The sequence below is a fragment of the Paramormyrops kingsleyae genome, chromosome 4 (genome assembly GCF_048594095.1).
Source record: "Paramormyrops kingsleyae isolate MSU_618 chromosome 4, PKINGS_0.4, whole genome shotgun sequence".
In the NCBI taxonomy this organism is placed as follows: domain Eukaryota; kingdom Metazoa; phylum Chordata; class Actinopteri; order Osteoglossiformes; family Mormyridae; genus Paramormyrops; species Paramormyrops kingsleyae.
The window spans coordinates 16,040,448-16,059,857 of record NC_132800.1 but is presented as its reverse complement, the minus strand read 5'-3'; the positions used below and the strand labels follow the sequence as shown (position 1 = coordinate 16,059,857).

The 19,410-nt window shown below is 43.1% G+C and overlaps 2 protein-coding genes across 3 annotated transcripts in view; one reads left to right on the top strand and one right to left on the bottom strand.

Annotated features, from left to right (window-relative positions):
* The window catches only part of LOC111847224 (tripartite motif-containing protein 16-like), a 370,043-nt gene that overhangs the window by 118,104 nt on the left and 232,529 nt on the right, over nucleotides 1-19,410 (bottom strand). The gene's annotated exons all lie outside the window — the stretch shown is intronic.
* LOC140588919 (uncharacterized) lies at nucleotides 3,267-6,440 on the top strand. 2 transcript variants are annotated; one of them, XR_011990150.1, is made up of 4 exons: nucleotides 3,267-3,539; nucleotides 3,936-4,029; nucleotides 4,300-4,387; nucleotides 5,407-6,440. XR_011990150.1 is itself a non-coding variant. In XM_072711579.1 (4 exons), exons 1-4 carry the CDS (start codon nucleotides 3,488-3,490, stop codon nucleotides 5,032-5,034), a joined length of 765 nt encoding a protein of 254 aa, XP_072567680.1. In that variant the 5' UTR covers nucleotides 3,267-3,487; the 3' UTR covers nucleotides 5,035-6,440. The 2 variants fall into 2 exon arrangements, 1 of the variants encoding a protein (XP_072567680.1); XM_072711579.1 differs by having other exon boundaries at nucleotides 4,504-6,440.

Below are 19,410 nucleotides of genomic sequence, written 5' to 3'. Positions count from 1 at the left end.
TTTTAATACAAGCTTTAAATTACTATTAACTAATTTAAATTTTAGCTAGTGGGGGAACGGGGGGCAGCTGGCCATGTCAGTCATCGGGGGGGAGGGGGGGTAGCAGCTGGATCTGTCAGTCATTGCTGATGACATCATGGGACAGGCTCCGCCCGTCGTACCAGGTAATATCTCTCTGCCGATTCTTAGGCCCCGTTTACACTGCAGGTCTTGATGCCTAATTCCGATTTGTTGCCTATATCCGATTTTTTGGACCGTCTGTTTACACGGTCTTTTTAATTGTGACCCATATCCGATTCGTGTGTTTACACTTGCTATAATTTCAGCATGCTCAATGGGGGTTTTTGCACGACACCGTAGCCAAGACGGACGAACGCGAAATTTGTTTTATGATAGCTTTGCGATGTATGCGAAGTTCGCCGAACAACATCACGATTTTGAGGCGAAGGAGGAGGAAAAGGGCCATCATTGCAGCCGAAATATCCTCGAAAACAGATTTGTTTCTGTAGGAACCTTTAATTTTATCCTGAACGGATTCTTCTCCCCACAGGGTGAGAAGGTAGGCTATTTCAGGCGCCGACCACTGCCCTACACTTTCCTCCTCCATGTTTCGTGTGTTTCTTGAATGTTACGCTTCCACACGTACTTCCCACGTACTTTTCACGTACGCTTCACGTACGCAGTTCAATGACGTACAGAACGCAATGCCTCAGAAAATCCGATCTGCCTGTTTACATTACAGTCGCATTGGCCCATATCTGATTTATATCGGATTTATTTCCACATATGAATGAGGCCTGAAACCGATCTCGAAATATCCGAATGCATGCGTTTTTTCCCGTTTACACTGTCACAGAACAGATCCGATCTGTGTCACATATGAGCAAAAAATCGGAATTAGGTCGCATTTAACAGACAGTGTAAACGGGGCCTTAGATGTGATCCTTAGGAATCCTTAACGACATACAGGGGACACGCCTTGGGCAACTGTGGCAATTTCTTTGTTTTAGCAACACTTAGATTCAGAATGAATAATCTGTAACTTATTAAAGAACGGATAACTCACAAGTAATGATATTCTCTTAATAATATTTAAATTTAAATGCCAATTTTAATATTTTAATTTAAATTGAATCTATTTTTTGATTTTAAGATTCTTTTACATTTTATACATGTTCTAGAATATGAAAATATTTGGCAATACTGACTCATTCCTAGTTGCAGTGCAAACTGGCCTAAAAACAGTTAAGATCAGAGAGCGTAAACCAGCTTCACAAGGCACTATCTGATGAACACCCTGCAAGCTGGGAGATATGGAGCCAGAAACAGGATTTTGCATACTGGTCCAATTAAGAGCTTTCCAGTTCTGAGACAAGGTGTGGTTCCTTCCTCTTCAGGGCTTCAAAAAAAAGCATTTTTAGCTTTTTGCAGTTCAAGACCTTATACAGCCTCCTAAACTTGTTCTGTCTTGTTTTGGCAGCACATATGTAATCATACTTCTCTTCTGAGATGTGTTTGTGCAGTTCATCCAGTATGGGTTCGATCAGTGACACTCTCTGGACGATGGCTTCCCTGTGTTGGTCTACAAACGCCACAACTGAATGATAAGAGGCCATTGGAGAATGAGCTGAAATGAGAATGATGGGAACAAATAGTTTGTAAATATGATACAATTATCATGTAATTAGCATTGACAGTACGCCTTTTGATAAAGAAACTAAACATTGCTGAAGTGAATCATTTGCTCTAAATAGATTTATAGGTGATGATAAGTATTTATTATGGAAAGGCTTGTGCAGGCTGACCATTGAGGGACAGCCAGAGAAAGGAACCTGTCAATGTTCCCCCTTATCTGTTTGGGTTCTAGTTAAAACCATTAACTTATGTAAAGAATCTTCTGTACATTCAGTGAGTTATGGGATGGTTAAATCCATCTTTTGACCTCATGAAAATGTATTTGGTTGCAGTGTGCATGTTTTTATGACATCAGAAAAGGTATACCAGGCTGAGCAGGAGAACCTCGAAATGCTACCAAAGCAGGAAATAACACCAATGCCTGTATCAGAGATGCTTCCAATCAGCAACATCTGTGCGTGTCCAAACAATAACTCAGTTTGGGTTCTTTGTCCCAGTGTTCATGAAGCAGGCGGCAAGAAATCCCACCTACCTGTGGGCTGAACTTCCCCTTCTGTAATAGATGATGGAAGAACAGCATCTAAGGGAAGAGGCACCATGTTGGTTAAGGATTTCTTTGACGGCTTTTTGGTCAGTAACTCTGAATTGACATTAGGTATTACTTCAGCTAATTGGATGGGCTTGTGAAAATTCCTGTTAAATGAGGCCTTTGCCACTTGAAAATTACATTAAGCAAACAGCAGAACGCTGCCTTTCACAGTGCATTGAACAGTGAAACATTTTCTCTGTTAAGTTAGATCTGCATGAAGCATTAAGCAGTTAGAATCAGGGGTGCACACTGCCCACACTGGAATCTCTGCCCAATGGTTAATCATTTTTGCTTGTCCTCATGATCTCACACAGCCTCTTCTGATTATTTCCATATAGAAATAGCACGTTATCACCTGTGAGGTTGATGATGCGCCGCCACACGACTTTACTGCTCCTGTTTTCCAGGACACTAAGCTCCACTTCCACCATGTCACGGTTCAGAAATACCTCAAAAGTTGGGTGGATTGTTTGGTCAAAACTGTATTTGAACTTTTCAATCTAGAGGTGAAGAGGGGAAATTGCTGGTGATGTTCTGAACCCTGTTTAAAAGTGGGAATTGTTCCTCACAAAGAGCCGAGGTGACCCGCACCCGCACAGTACAGCACCACACCCGCCCGTGCACCCGTGATTATTTCAAAGTTAAATCCGTTTTTGTACCATGTGACATGGTTACGCGTGACAACGTTCTGCAGCGCCAGGCAAAAAAATCTAACCATATCATGAAAAACAAGATTTAAAATTGTGCAGGGAAACTTTGGGTGGGGCCTATTTTTCTATGACGTCATAAGCGGAGGTGGGTGTATCCTTTGATCTGATTGGTTGGGGGGGGTTTGGCCAAATGGTACCATACATGCTTATGCCACGTGTTGCCCATAGGGGGACATATTGGGTGTGTCCGAAATCGCGCACTTGCGCACTTTTAGTGCGCGATTTTAGGGCGTAGGGCGTTCACACTGACAACTAATCCAAAATTCAGTGCACTGAAAGTACCCGGATGGTGCACTGAAAACGGCCAGAAAACACAGTGCAGAATGATGGGGTGTGTCCGAAATCGCGCACTTGCGCACTTTTAGTGCGCGATTTTAGGGCGTAGTGCGTTCACACTGACAACTAAGCCAAAATTCAGTGCACTGAAAGTACCCGGATGGTGCACTGAAAACGGCCAGAAAACGCAGTGCAGAACGATGGACACTACTCGCACTAAACGGACGCCATTTTGACTACGTAGCGGAAGGGGAGGGACTTTCGGCAAGTTTGAATAATGGCGGACAACGCAGTCACGCTAAACCAAGCGGCAACTGCGTCATATAAATGTAAGTAACATTAATTAATAAAATTATTTTACTGATGTATACTGCAATGTGTAGCCTGTCACACTCTGACGACAGTTATAGATAATTTGTTTGAGTTTGCGATTATGTCGCACACGTAAATGTTAGTTTTTTAGCCGGTTAGGCGGTCCTAGATAGGTTATAAATGTTCTATGTTGAAGTTTGTAAATGTTACTTACTCGTTGTTATTGAACCTCCAGATTAAGCATTGCAGTAACGTAACGTTACCTTGAACGACTGTCACAACGAAATCACAATTAGGTTATGTGCTGGCAAATCCCTGTTTTATGTCTTTGTAGGTGTATAATTAATCTTTTACTTGGCTTCGCCAGCTCAATTTTTTTTTTAACTGAAGTCGAGGTATTTTGGATTTTGCAGGGACAGACGAGGACACCCAGGCCCTTATCTTGTGGCGAGCGGTAAATCGGCCTTTGTTTACGGGCAAAAGGCATGCCAGCGTGGAAGCATACAAGTAAGTATAATTGTATGCGTAGTTGTTCACAGTAGGTGCTGAATTATTTTAAATTAATGTGGGCAGATCATAGTTATTTATAGGTTGAACTCAATTATGAAATAGTGTAATCCACTCTAAACTGCATTTTTTTGTTCTTGGTAACTCCAACCAAACAATTTTTTTAATGTAGTATTTGTATTGTACATCACTTTGGACAAGAGTCTGCAAAGTACCCATAAACATAAATTATGTCTCTATTTATATAAATTGCCAATGTGTGTTCACCAGTGTCTTCTTAAAAGAAAGAGGCCTCGAGGGGAGGGTAGATGCAAAGGCCCTGAAGAAAAGGTGGGAGAACCTTACCTCCAAATATAAGGTGAGATATGCACTATACTTGCCCTGGTACAGTAAAATAGTCTAAATATGTCACAGCGATATGTAGGTATGATCTAAATATGTAGTGCATGTTTTCTTTGGCTGTCTTATCTACAGGACCTTAAGCGTCCCCGTACTGGGGTAAGCACAGAGGGGGGTGGGGTGACTGCCGCTTCTTGGAAGTGGTATACCCATATGGATGAGGCAATAGGGAGCAGGCCATCGGTGACACCGCCTGCCCTCTTTGCCTCATCCAGCCGGGAGGTGGCAGTGACCCCACCCCCTCCTGTGGAGAGGGGCACTACCTCCACCTTCTCTACCCCAAAAAGACAGCGGGTAGACAGGGTGGAGGAACTCCTTAATGCCTTGAGGGAAAGTGATGGGCAGCATGAGGAGGCCATGCAGGAGATGGAGAGGGAGCAGCAGAGGAGAGATGAGGCTAGGGAGAGAGAGGCAAGAGAGGCAGTGGAACGGGAGGAGTGGAGATTCCAGAAGCTTGTAGAGAGGGATGAGAGGCGACACAGAGAGGCGGTGGAAAGGGAGGAAAGGTTTCATAGAGAGATGAGGGAGAGGGAAGAGAGGAGGGAGAGGGAGGCAGCAGGAAGAGAGGAGCGCCTCATGGCCATCCTGGAAAAATTGTGTAAATAGTTTTATGTTCGGTGTTTTGTGTCAGATGTGTTCAGTATTACATATTTAAAAATATTACATTACAAATAAAGAATTGTTAAATATATAAATCCATTTGCATTGTGTATCTTTATTCTGTTTACTTACTCAATCTGTTTTTTAAATGGAGCTTAGTTACATCAGACTCTTTTATCGAAAGTGACTTACATTTTTATCAAATTGTTGACAAATGTAACAAAACACACACACACAAATTTGCCAATTAGCCAAATTGTTTATTGTTTGCATTTTAAAGCATATTCTAAGGTAGGAATGATCTGGGGTACATTTAAATGTAGTCATGATCTGGGGTGTAACAGGTCATTGCCATCCTCTGTCTCTCATCGGCCCCAGAGACAGTTCCTGGAGGTGCTGGTCCTGGTGCTGGTTGGTCCACTGCCCTCCCGACATCAGCATCAGTATCTGGCTCCAGCAGGTCCCCGTTGCTCATACAGATGTTGTGGAGCACAGTGCAGCAGACGATGACCTCTGGCACATACTTCACATCCACCTCCAGGGCCTTGAGGAAGATGGACCTCCATCTGGTCTTCAGGACCCCAAATGACCTCTCTACAACACACCTTGCCTTTGAAAGGTGGCAGTTGAATCGTGCTTGGAGGTGGTTGCGGACAGGCTGCCTGTAGGGTGTCATGAGGCAGATGGGCTGGGACAAGCAGGGGTAGCCACCATCTCCAAGGATGCAGTAACCTGGTGGGGGGTAAGACTGCTGGTAGTAGATGGGGCTGTTCTGCAGGACTCGGGCATCATGAACTGACCCACAGTATCCCACGAAGACGTCCAGAAGCCGTCCAGTGTTGTCACAGATGGCCTGCAGCTGGACTGAGTGGAACAACTTCCTGTTAAAATAACAGGCAGCGTCCTCTGCAGGGGGCTTCACCCGAATGTGGCAACCATCAATGGCTCCTACCACTCTGTTGAAGGCTGCAGATCCTGCTAGACGGGCGAAGCGGGACCCCAAGCGAGGGAGTTCCTCTGCAGTGGGATGGCGGACCACTTGGGAGAGGAGAGCAGCAATCTTTGCACTCACCCTGTGCACTGCCTGGTGAACGGTTGACCGGGGCATATCGAAGGCCCTGGCAACCACACGGTAAGAGGTGGCGCTGGCCAGCCAGAAAAGAAACACCAAGGTGTTGATCTCAGGGCCCCAACCATGGTCACATTCCGTTCCCAGTACAGCCATTAAAGAATTGAAGGACTCCCTTGCTAGCCGGAAGTCAACACGCAGGTCACTGTGGCCATCAAAGTACCGTGCCAGCAGTGGCACTGACACATTAATTTGGCTGTACCGCCTGGGGTTGAGATGCTGCTGTGGAGTTGAGGGGGAGGCAAGAGAGGAATTTTGTCAATAAAAGTTTGCTGCATCCCTGTGTTTTAGCATCTTCCTTACTTCATGGCACTTTTTCATTGCATAAATCATTCTAACTATGATTTCTAACTATAATTGGTTTTATCTTGCCAGTTGTGTAATGTATCAGTGTAAACATCAATTTAGAATAAGTATAATTAAGTATATTAATTTAAAGAACATTAATTCAGCAAAGAATTGCACTTTATACTAATAGGTATGGGGAAGACATGCACAGACATGAATTTGTATGCTGATGGGCTTTTAATTATCGACTATAACGTGAGGTAATACACTGTAGTCCACTGTACTGTGTTACACAAATGCAGGCCATGACATGCAAAAAACGTATATGAACTTTATTTTGATTTGGGCATTTATACAACTGTGCAAAGAACTTCGTTGGACAGACATCTGAAAAGGTAAGCCTAATACCCGCGCGGCGCTGTCGTCAGGCGCGCATACAAAAAAGAACATTACGTACCATCTCATGTTCAGCCAATTGGAGGAGGATCCTACGTCGACGCTGAATACGACGCAGTTTACAGGTGGGGTGTAATAGGGGATAAACAAAAGCGAATAAAACCACAAGGAAATTCATTTTGGACAAAACACGGCAGATGTTTTGGCGCGCTGGAGAATCGCGACTAAATGCTAGTCCGTCACTTCCGGTAAGTGCAAAACCATTTAGGACAGCACTTATCCATGGTAGTGTGCACTACAGGAGGAAGTGCGCAGTGCGCACTACGCACTACATCTCAGTGCACTGAGGCAAGTGCGCGATTTCGGACACACCCATTGTTTGGGGGTGTTAATGGCTGCCGTTTAAACTTTAATAGAATAAAAATACATTACACTGTATTTTATTAATGTGTAATTTTTAATTACGTTTTAAGTAATAATAAAGTGTATAGCCGGATGAACGTGAGCTAGCGCATACACGTCCTGCGGGGATCCGTCAGTCCACAGTAGACACGAGCGCCCGGCGTATTTTAAAAGAAAATGCACGTAAGCTCATTATATTTAACAGAAATGTTTAAAGAATTTAACTTTTAAACAATTTAAAGAATACGGCGTATCTTAAGCACAAACTTTTAACCAAGTAGAGACATGCCAGAGCGAAGCCAGCACAAACATTTCATTTATTTCAATGTAAAATAGAAAAAGTATTTTCAACAAACGCGAAGATCCATCGATAGCGGCTCCGGGTTCCGTCAGTGTAGCAAGGCAGCCATTATCCAAGCAGCTCGGCCGTGTGCTACCGCTCCATTCAAAACTTGCGCGTCAAATGAACAACGGTGGGGGGGAGGGGGCGTGCTCACGCTGACACACGTTCAAATGGCGATCGGCAGAAATTGTTAGCCTGAGGCTAGCCATGGCCCTTAATCGTGAAAGCACGCCGCAATCATGGCAGAATGCGCATTAACTATATTTGTTAATCTGAGTTATTTGTAAATAGTATAAAATAACATATTTCTAATTTAAATAAAAGTCGATCTCTAACACCACACCTCGGGTTGTTTAGCGACATTTGGTTAGTCATCTACGTTTGGTTAATCAAATGAATAAAACATTATAACTTACAAAAGATGTATTTACTTGTATTTTGTTAGTTTTATTTTAAGCAAGATGCCCCGATTTTATTTAAATACATTTAATAGCTGTAGGAACTGGTCAGCTGTATTTAGCAACATACTATGTTAGAATAATGCCATGGGAATATTATTTTTAAGGGCTAAAGACATCAAACGTGTCTGCTAAGCATCTCACAGCGGACATGCACGGAAGTTCGCACCTGCCGGAGGAAACATGGGGGTAGATTCAAACAGGCCACTGGCTTTGAGATAGACTGGTCATCCGTTCACAAGTTATTAAACATGGGGTAGAATCATCCGCTCCCAGGCTATTAGACATATGGTGTAGTCATAAACCGTCGCCGATGTTTACACGAAACCATGCATTAAACAAAGAATAATGATTCGTAAGACACCCCATTTCAAAATGGTAGCAACAAACGGAGCGCACGCTATTTCAAATAAGTCCCCTTAAGCATGATGTTTTTTAAAGCAATGAAGCACTTATCTGCCAATTTGAATAATAAAGTGCCCTAAACATTTTCGACAACAAGAATCACGGAATAACGCCGGTAATCCTTGTTAAAATGAGCGTACGACATTAACCCAGAAGCGGGAATGGTTAAAAGCCGCCATGCCACTAGTTTTAAACTAGAAATAATTCTCTTTAACATGAACGTGCTGTCGCTGACTCAGGGGAGTATGTCCATATATGAACTATAGTAAGCAGCATCAAAAACATATTTTAAAACTTTGACAGAATAAAGCATGAGTTATTTTAATAAACACGGGTTTTCAGTAAATATTTGTTCACGCGCACGCGTACAATCAAATGTACGGGGGTCAGGGCTTTAGAGTTTAACTTCCGATCTGTGAAATCAGGCGTAATTATTTGTCAGGAGAACGACGTGTATGCAGACCCAAAGCACACTAACTTAGGTGTTCACGCAACTTATCTCGAAAAACCAGATAGAAATAGACTTGTAAAATTTAAAGAAAAGATATTAACTGATTTTAAATTTGTTAATGTTTAAAGGTATAAAAAACTTTAGCTGTCATTCATAAATGGGGACAAATTGGCTCACCACATGTACATTTTGAAGGAGGCACCAAAGCGGGTCAATAGTCTTTAAAAGAATAAAATACATTACAGGTGTTTATTAACGAATCATTTAAAATGCATTTTAAGGGTAATAGCATTTATCAGCATGCTTGTAACGGTGCTCTGGGCGCATCGATCTTTTCTAGCTAGAGACGAAAGAGGGTCTGGCGGTTTAAAATGGTAAAAAATAGTTGTTTGTTAACGTGTCATTTTAAGCAAATGTGCAATTTTGTGCCAGTAAAACCACAGCCAACATGTTTAGACATGTCAGGGACGAATGGCCGGAAGCCCTCTATTATGCCGTGAGTGATGTTTTCGGAGGGGACGCGTGATGAAGCAACATGGCCGACCGTATAGCCATAGCACTTTTTTTCATTGGGTCTCAAGAGGATATACGGTACAGTACATGCCAGCAAAACGGTGGTCATTAGTCTTTTAAAGAATAAAATACATTACAGATGTTTATTAATGTACTGGTTTAAATGCGTTTTAAGGATAATAAAACTTTTAGCAGCGTAATTTTAACCGTGCTCTGGGGCAATCTTTTCTAACTAGAGATGAAAGAGGGTATTGCATTTTTAAATGGTTAAAAACAATAGCTGTGTTTTGTTATTTTAAGCAAATGCGCTATTTTATGTCAGTAAAAGCGTAGCCAGTATGTTTTTATGGTGAAATTATACGGTCTAGCATTGTTTCACTTGTTTTGATATGCCAGACAGCTAATGGTCGCAGTGGGTGGAACGGGGTTCAGCTACTTAAGACATTAACTGTTTAAAAGGTATAAAAAACTTTAGCTGTATTTGTTAAATCGGTATAAAAATTCAGCCTTAACTACAGAAATAAGGCGAACACACCACAAGCGCCACAAAACCACGGGTACATGCACAAGCGCGCACTCAAGGGTAGCCTGGCGAAACAGTTGTAATTTTCTCAAGCTGACAGTATAGGCGCACCCTAACAAAATGGGTATTACAGGGCTCCCTAACAGCCACAACTTCACACGCCTTATAAAAAAACAACAGACATACAGGACTGTCACAGAAAATTAGAATATTGTGATAAAGTTCTTTATTGTCTGTAATGCAATTAAAAAAACAAAAATGTCATACATTCTGGATTCATTACACATCAACTGAAATATTGCAAGCCTTTTATTGTTTTAATAGTGCTGATTATGCCATACAGCTTAGGAAAACTCAAAAATCCCATCTCAGAAAATTAGAATATTTCCTCAGTCCAAGTAAAAAAATAAGATTTGTAACAGCAAAACAAAATCAAACATTTGAAAATGTCAATTAATGCACTCAGTACTTGGTTGGGAATCCTTTTGCACGGATTACTGCATCAATTCGGCGTGGCATGGAGGCAATCAACCTGTGGCATTGCTGATGTGTTATGGATGCCCAGGATGCTTCAATAGCGGCCTTTAGCTCAACTGCATTATTGGGTCTGGTGTGTTTCAGCTTCCTCTTCACAATACCCCACAAATTCTCTATAGGGTTCAGGTCAGGGGAGTTGGCAGGCCAATCGAGGACAGTGATGCCATGGTCAATACACCAGTTACTGGTGGTTTTGGCACTGTGGGCAGGTGCCAGATCATGCTGGAAAATGAAATCATTATCTCCATAGAGCTGTTCAACAGATGGAAGCATGTAGTGCTCCAAAATCTCTTGGTACACAGCTGCATTGACTCTGGACTTGATGAAACACAACGGACCAACACCAGCAGCTGACACAGCTCCCCAAACCATTGCTGACTGTGGGAACTTCACACTGGATTTCAAGCAACTTGGATTTTGCTCCTCTCCAGCCTTCCTCCAGACTCTAGCGCCTTGACTTCCAAATGAAATACAAAACTTGCTTTCATCTGAAAACAGGACTCTGGACCACTCTGCAACTGTCCAGTGCTTCTTTTCCATAGCCCAGGTCAGACGCTTCTTCCGTTGTCTTGAGTTCAGGAGTGGCTTGACCATGGGAATACGGCTATTGTAGCCCATTTCCCGGACACGTCTGTGAACAGTGGCTTTTGATACCTGAACTCCGGCTTCAGTCCACTGTCTTTGAAGCTCACCCAAATTCTGGAAGCGGCTCTTCTTCACAATGCTGTTAAGTCTGCGGTCCTCTCTCTTGGTTGTGCAGCGTTTCCTGCCACATTTCTTCCTTCCAACAGACTTTTTGTGAATGTGCTTTGAAACTGCACTCTGTGAACAGCCTGCTCTTTTGGAGATTTCTTTTTGTGTCTTACCCTCCTGATGGAGAGTGTCAATGATGGTCCTCTGGACAGCAGTCAGGTCAGCAGTCTTCCCCATACTTGTGATTTAGTTTACTGAACCAAGCTGACTGTTTCTAAAGGCTCAGGGAAACCCTTGCAGGTGTTTCGAGTTAATTAGACGATTCAAGTGATTAGTTAAATAGCCTGCTAGTATAGTTTTTCATGATATTCTAATTTTTTGACATAGGATTTTTGAGTTTTCCTAAGCTGTATGGCATAATCAGCACTATTAAAACAATAAAAGGCTTGCAATATTTCAGTTGATGTGTAATGAATCCAGAATGTATGACATTTTTGTTTTTTTAATTGCATTACGGACAATAAAGAACTTTATCACAATATTCTAATTTTCTGTGACAGTCCTGTATATAGTTCACGCTTTTCTTAAAATTTCAAATTAGGATGAGTGTGATATAAATCAATTAGGCAAAAAGAACGGTAGGAACTAGTGAGCGGAATATATCAACATACATCGAAACATTTTAAAATCTTTGGTAGAATAATGCCTTAGTTATCTTAATTTAAGGGATAAAAACATTAGTTGTGCTTGTGAACGTGCTATTTAATATAATAATGCATTATTTTCTAATGGTAAAAACACTGTCATCATGTTTTACAGTGAAATTATATGGGCTAGTTTTGTTTTACAACACATTACAGGATACTGATTCACACTATAGCCGTTACAAGGCATGCATAAGTGTGAAGTTTTAGCACGAGTCAAGGATGGGTTGAGGGGGAGATACGGGGTTAAAAGTTTGTGCTTAAGATACGCCGTATTCTTTAAATTGTTTAAAAGTTAAATTCTTTAAACATTTCTGTTATATAATGAGCTTACGTGCATTTTCTTTTAAAATACGGATGGATCCCCGCAGGACGTGTATGCGCTAGCTCACGTTCATCCGGCTATACGCTTTATTATTACTTAAAACGTAATAAAAAATAACACATTAATAAAATACAATGTAATGTATTTTTATTCTATTAAAGTTTAAACAGCAACCATTAACACCCCCAAACCATATGTCCCCCTATGGGCAACACGTGGCATAAGCATGTATGGTACCATTTGGCCAAAACCCCCCCGACCAATCAGATCAAAGGATACGTCATAGATGGGGGACAGCTTTAAGCTCTGCCCACAAAAATAGGCCCTGCCCAAAGTGCCCCCTATCCTCTCTACCCTCTTACTTGACAGGAGTAACTGCAAATACAGAACACATGCACTCACCCCTCTATGTCTTACAAATGCATAGTAGTTGGACCCAATTTTGACACATTTGCCCATAAAAACAGACCTCCACCCCTCTTAATTGACAAGGGTATACACTTTAAAGCACAGATAATTATGGTTTAAAACTGGTGTACTCAAACTTTTGATTAGGAACTGTATGGCACTTGGATATATTAACATGTGTTCTTCGGTCGTTGTTTGGGTTGTTACCTCTGGCTGGATCGTCCTTATTGCCTCGTGGTTACAGGATATCCTGTATCGCCGTTCATGAATGAGCTTGCACATGGAGCTGGTAGGAATTAAGATGTTTTGTCTGTGTTGCATCTGCTGGTGCACCTGCGTTGGGTAACATTGACGATGAGCATCATAACCTGTCAACTGTCTTATTCATCTCGTTAAGCTGCCCCCTGTCGATAATGATAGTGCCCTAACTCTTATTTCTACAAAGGAATATAATGTATTTTATAACCTTGACCAATTTTCACTTGGAAGACCAGCCATTAAGGTATATTTTGTGTAGGGTACCTGCGGTCATGGAAAAACTGGAAAAGTTTTGGAATTTTAAAATAATTTTTCCAGGCCCTGAATAAGTATTGTAATTCTTAGATAGAAAGGAAAAGTAATGGAAAAGTTTTGGAAACTAGCCTTGTTCATTTTAGTTTCCTGCTTCATTCCACAACGCGCTAACAAATGTAGGAGTGGAAGTCAATAGTTAACTACCTTGGTAAACATCCGTTTACGCGCAGATTTCGCGTATTTGAGATCGCGGCTTTTTTGCTCGCCATTACAGTTTTTATGGTTTTATTTATTTTTTTGCACGTACAGTGGTACCTTGGTTCTCGAACTTAATCGTTTTTTTTTTTAGCACATTCATAGCGACATTCTTTTTTCGAACGGCAAACAAACTACAAACAAACCAAAGACACTAACAAGCCTGGTAAAAATCTAATATTGCATGCTAAGATACTGTTTACGGTCATGATATTGTATTCTCTAAATCGAGCACGTGCGATTACATTTATAACTATTAATACTTTTAACAAAATAAACATTTTTAAAGATTTATAAAATAGAATTACTGTTGAGTGTGTAAGCCGCCATGTTGAAATTACGTCACAGGGGCAACTTGGACAACAAAATCTTGTCCAACATCAACGTCATAAAAGAGGCGTGTTTCCGACGGGAAGTGACATTTTTCGTGACGTTTTCATCCGAGTTCCGACTTGGAGAGAAATAATCGAACGAACATATTTAGTGATATTGAGTGGGAAGAGTTTTGGCTTCTTCGACAGAAACTCTTCCTGTCTAATAAAGTTGTTGAGGTATCTATTAAAATGGTCCATAATTGCTACCCGGTAAATTACAGACTTGCTAAATTTAATAATAGTATTTCCCCCAATTGCTCTTTTTGTCTTAAATATTGAAGAAACAATCAATCATCTATTTTGGGATTGTGTTTATTGTAAAGTATTTTGGGTTGATTTTTCTAATTTTGTTAATTTACTTCCAAACTTCTGTGTAACTCCCAAATTTGTGTTTTTTGGTTACTCTTTGAGTATAGGCTCTTCTCGCTGTAATTATATTATTAATCTACTGTTATTTCTTGCAAAATTTTAAATTCATAAATGTAAATGGTCAAAGAAAACCCTTTCCTTTTTTATTTTCAAAAAAGATTTTGATGTGTATGTGAACTCTATAAGAAATTCTAATAACCCCATCGCAATCAAGACTTTTTTTTGGTGTAAATCCTGTAAGTTAATATAATACGCTTTGGTTTATTGTATATAACCCTCATTGTTGTTTGTTGTTTGCTGTTTTTTTTCTCTTTATTGTTGTAGATGTGATTGTTGAATGCATAATAAAAAAAAAAATAATAAAAATAATTGAACACACCATAATGACAACAATCAGAAACAGCTGATCACACAGGGATTCCACACGGGGTTAACGAGAGGGCGTGGCACACAGAAGGAGAGGACAATCGGGGCAGGACAATTACTATCTGAAACTGCATGATCATCAAATCAAAGCAAGCTTGTGGGTTTTGGAAAATTTTCTTGTGCTACTGGAAAAGTTTTGGAAAGTCATGGAAATTTATTCTGCCAGAACTGGGGGAACCCTGTTTGTGACAATCCGAAATTCTGTGTTGAATAGAAGGTGTGACCAGGTTCGAATTACAGGGGGTATTGGGGGGTACTGTACCCCCCGATCAAGACCCATGCTACCCCAAAGAGACAAAAATAGCAGTTTTTGGGGGGGTCTTTACCTTTTTCTAGTGTTGTTAAAAAAAGAAGAAGATAACCTCAACTTGTAGGAAAATTTAATGTAAAACGATTTTAGACACCCCTAATGTGGACTGTACCATTTTAACCACCCCGGTGCTAGAAGCAGCTTAGCCAGTCGGTTGCGTCATTCATTCTCATTGAGTGACCTGTTCATTGTGTTCGTCTGTCATAGTACTATTTGTCGTGCATTGGTAAATGTAAGTAGCCAGCAGAAGTCTAGCCTGTTGAAAATGTGTTATTTTACAACCTTCATTTATTCGTTTAAGTGTTTCATCTACTAATGCAAGCTGACGTCTTTATAAGTTGAATTACTTACCATTGTCCTTCTGAGGCCGGTACTGTCAACGTTAGTTGCGTTAACTAGCAAGATAAGCTAAGTTCTCTATTTTAACTAGGTTTATTTGGTGAGGTAAAATCGATCATGGTCATTTTCCAAGGAGATGAACTCCCTATGTTTTCATTCTCATTTTATCATGAATAAATTGTGCCATTCTGAAATTAATTTGCAACTTAACCTGTGTGGTTTGTTATTAGGCTAATGTTAATGCATAAGAAGGTCTAACGTTATGCTCTGAAAAAACATTACTATAAGTGAAACCTATAGGGGCAACGTAAAAAAAAAACTAGCTAGAAAATAATAATCCCTATTATTTGAATTTTATTGGTATCACAAAAAGGCCTACGATGTGATCTACTTAGATTTCCAGAAGGCCTTTCATGTTGCCCCCCATAAACGGCTCTTGCTAAAGCTCAAAGCTGCAGGGGTTTTAGGAACTGTGGCAGCTTGGATCGAAAACTGGTTAACTGACAGGAAGCAGCGAGTAGTTATTAGAGGCACAATCTCACAGTGGGCCTACATTCATAGTGGGGTACTGCTGGGTTCAATTTTAGGACCACTATTGTTCCTAATTTACATTAATGATATTGACACCAATACATACAGTAAAATGATTAAATTTACAGGCGACACCAAGGTGGGTGGTGTAGCAGATACTGATCTAGCAGCACTGAGGCTACAATGGGATCTTGATTTAATTAGCGACTGGGCTGATACTTGGCAGATGAAATTTAACATAGATAAATGTAAGGTAATCCATGCAGGGAGCAGAAATTTAAAGTATAAATATTTTATGGGTTCCACTGAAATAAAGGTAGCTGATTACGAGAAAGATCTCGGTATGTATGTTGATGCTTCCATGTCCCACTCTCGCCAATGTGGGGAAGCAATAAAAAAGGCGAACAGAATGTTGGGTTATATCTCTAGATGTGTGGAGTTTAAGTCAAGGGAGGTGATGTTACATTTATATAATTCCTTGGTAAGACCCCACCTAGAATATTGTGTGCAGGTTTGGTCACCATACCTTAAGAAGGACATTGCTGCCTTAGAAAAGCTGCAATGGAGGGCTACGAGAATGATTCCTGGTCTTAGAGGAATGTCTTATGAGGAGAGGTTAGCGGAACTGAATCTGTTTAGCCTCAAGCAAAGGAGACTAAGGGGGGACATGATGCAGGTATATAAGATTTGAACAGGTCTGGATACTGTTCAGCCAAATGGCTATTTCAATATTAGTTTAAATACTAGAACTCGTGGCCATAAGTGGAAATTAGCGGGAGAACATTTTAAAACAAATTTGAGGAAGCACTTCTTTACACAGCGTGTAGTTAGAGTATGGAATAGTCTTCCTGCTAGTGTAGTGGAAGCTAAAACCCTGGGATCCTTTAAATCAGAGCTACAGTAGATAAGATTTTAACAACTCTGAGCTATTAGTTAAGTTCTCCCCAAACGAGCTTGATGGGCCGAATGACCTCCTCTCATTTGTAAATTTCTTATGTTCTTATGTATTGATTCTGCATTCCACAATTTCATATTTATGGACATTTTTAGAAGCTTCATTTGGTAGCCCAGATGATATTTTGTTAAACATAGATTAGATTTTATTCACAGACAGTAAAAGTAAAAGGAAAGATGGAGACATCAGACACTTTTTTGGTGGTAAAAGAAGAGTAAGTAGGAAATATTAGTGTTAAGAGCTACAGAACATTACACTAAAAGTATAGGTGCAGTTTTGCAAACTGTTAATGTGGATGAAGGAAAGTGGTGGTCAGCAGAAGGCAGGAGAGGCACAGGAGCAGGAAGTAGGGAGATGGCAGGATGAGGACAGTGAGCAGGCAGCAGGTAGATGGCAGGATGAGGACAGTGTGCAGGCAGCAGGAAGATGGCAGGATGAGGACAGTGAGCAGGCAGCAGGGAGATGGCAGGATGAGGACAGTGTGCAGGCAGCAGGAAGATGGCAGGATGAGGACAGTGAGCAGGCAGCAGGGAGATGGCAGGATGAGGACAGTGTGCAGGCAGCAGGGAAATGGCAGGATGAGGACAGTGTGCAGGCAGCAGGGAGATGGCAGGATGAGGACAGTGTGCAGGCAGCAGGAAGATGGCAGGATGAGGACAGTGTGCAGGCAGCAGGGAGATGGCAGGATGAGGACAGTGAGCAGGCAGCAGGAAGATGGCAGGATGAGGACAGTGAGCAGGCAGCAGGGAGATGGCAGGATGAGGACAGTGTGCAGGCAGCAGGGAAATGGCAGGATGTGGACAGTGTGCAGGCAGCAGGGAGATGGCAGGATCAGGACAGTGAGCAGGCAGCAGGGAGATGGCAGGATGAGGACAGTGAGCAGGCAGCAGGGAGATGGCAGGATGAGGACAGTGTGCAGGACAGTGTGCAGGCAGCAGGGAGATGGCAGGATGAGGACAGTGAGCAGGCAGCAGGAAGATGGCAGGATGAGGACAGTGAGCAGGCAGCAGGGAGATGGCAGGATGAGGACAGTGAGCAGGCAGCAGGGAGATGGCAGGATGAGGACAGTGAGCAGGCAGCAGGGAGATGGCAGGATGAGGACAGTGTGCAGGCAGCAGGGAGATGGCAGGATGAGGACAGTGTGCAGGCAGCAGGGAGATGGCAGGATGAGGACAGTGTGCAGGCAGCAGGGAGATGGCAGGATGAGGACAGTGTGCAGGCAGCAGGGAAATGGCAGGATGAGGACAGTGTGCAGGCAGCAGGGAGATGGCAGGATGAGGACAGTGTGCAGGCAGCAGGAAGATGGCAGGATGAGGACAGTGTGCGGGCAGCAGGAAGATGGCAGGATGAGGACAGTGTGCGGGCAGCAGGGAGATGGCAGGATGAGGACAGTGAGCAGGCAGCAGGAAGATGGCAGGATGAGGACAGTGTGCAGGCAGCAGGGAGATGGCAGGATGAGGACAGTGAGCAGGCAGCAGGGAGATGGCAGGATGAGGACAGTGTGCAGGCAGCAGGGAGATGGCAGGATGGGGACAGTGTGCAGGCAGCAGGGAGATGGCAGGATGAGGACAGTGTGCAGGCAGCAAGGAGATGGCAGGATGAGGACAGTGTGGAGGACAGTGAGCAGGCAGCAGGAAGATGGCAGGATCAGGACAGTGTGCAGGCAGCAGGGAGATGGCAGGATGAGGACAGTGTGGAGGACAGTGAGCAGGCAGCAGGAAGATGGCAGGATCAGGACAGTGTGCAGGCAGCAGGGAGATGGCAGGATGAGGACAGTGTGGAGGACAGTGAGCAGGCAGCAGGAAGATGGCAGGATCAGGACAGTGTGGAGGACAGTGAGCAGGCAGCAGGAAGATGGCAGGATCAGGACAGTGTGCAGGCAGCAGGGAGATGGCAGGATGAGGACAGTGTGCAGGCAGCAGGGAGATGGCAGGATGAGGACAGTGTGCAGGCAGCAGGGAGATGGCAGGATGAGGACAGTGTGCAGGCAGCAGGAAGATGGCAGGATGAGGACAGTGTGCAGGCAGCAGGGAGATGGCAGGATGAGGACAGTGTGCAGGCAGCAGGGAGATGGCAGGATGAGGACAGTGTGCAGGCAGCAGGGAGATGGCAGGATGAGGACAGTGTGCAGGCAGCAAGGAGATGGCAGGATGAGGACAGTGTGGAGGACAGTGAGCAGGCAGCAGGAAGATGGCAGGATGAGGACAGTGTGCAGGCAGCAGGAAGATGGCAGGATGAGGACAGTGTGCAGGCAGCAGGAAGATGGCAGGATGGGGACAGTGTGCAGGCAGCAGGGAGATGGCAGGATGAGGACAGTGTGGAGGACAGTGAGCAGGCAGCAGGAAGATGGCAGGATGAGGACAGTGTGCAGGCAGCAGGAAGATGGCAGGATGAGGACAGTGTGCAGGCAGCAGGAAGATGGCAGGATGGGGACAGTGTGCAGGCAGCAGGGAGATGGCAGGATGAGGACAGTGTGCAGGCAGCAGGGAGATGGCAGGATGAGGACAGTGTGCAGGCAGCAAGGAGATGGCAGGATGAGGACAGTGTGCAGGCAGCAGGAAGATGGCAGGATGAGGACAGTGAGCAGGCAGCAGGGAGATGGCAGGATGAGGACAGTGTGCAGGCAGCAGGGAGATGGCAGGATGAGGACAGTGTGCAGGCAGCAGGGAAATGGCAGGATGAGGACAGTGTGCAGGCAGCAGGGAGATGGCAGGATGAGGACAGTGTGCAGGCAG

Excerpts from the sequence above, each read along its gene's own strand:
- LOC140588919 (XM_072711579.1), top strand. The coding sequence starts at position 3,488 with ATGGCGGACAACGCAGTCACGCTAAACCAAGCGGCAACTGCGTCATAT. Across the intron at positions 4,030-4,299 it reads GCCAGCGTGGAAGCATACAA|TGTCTTCTTAAAAGAAAGAG; the intron begins GTAAGTATAATT and ends TGTGTTCACCAG. Across the intron at positions 4,388-4,503 it reads ACCTTACCTCCAAATATAAG|GACCTTAAGCGTCCCCGTAC; the intron begins GTGAGATATGCA and ends TCTTATCTACAG.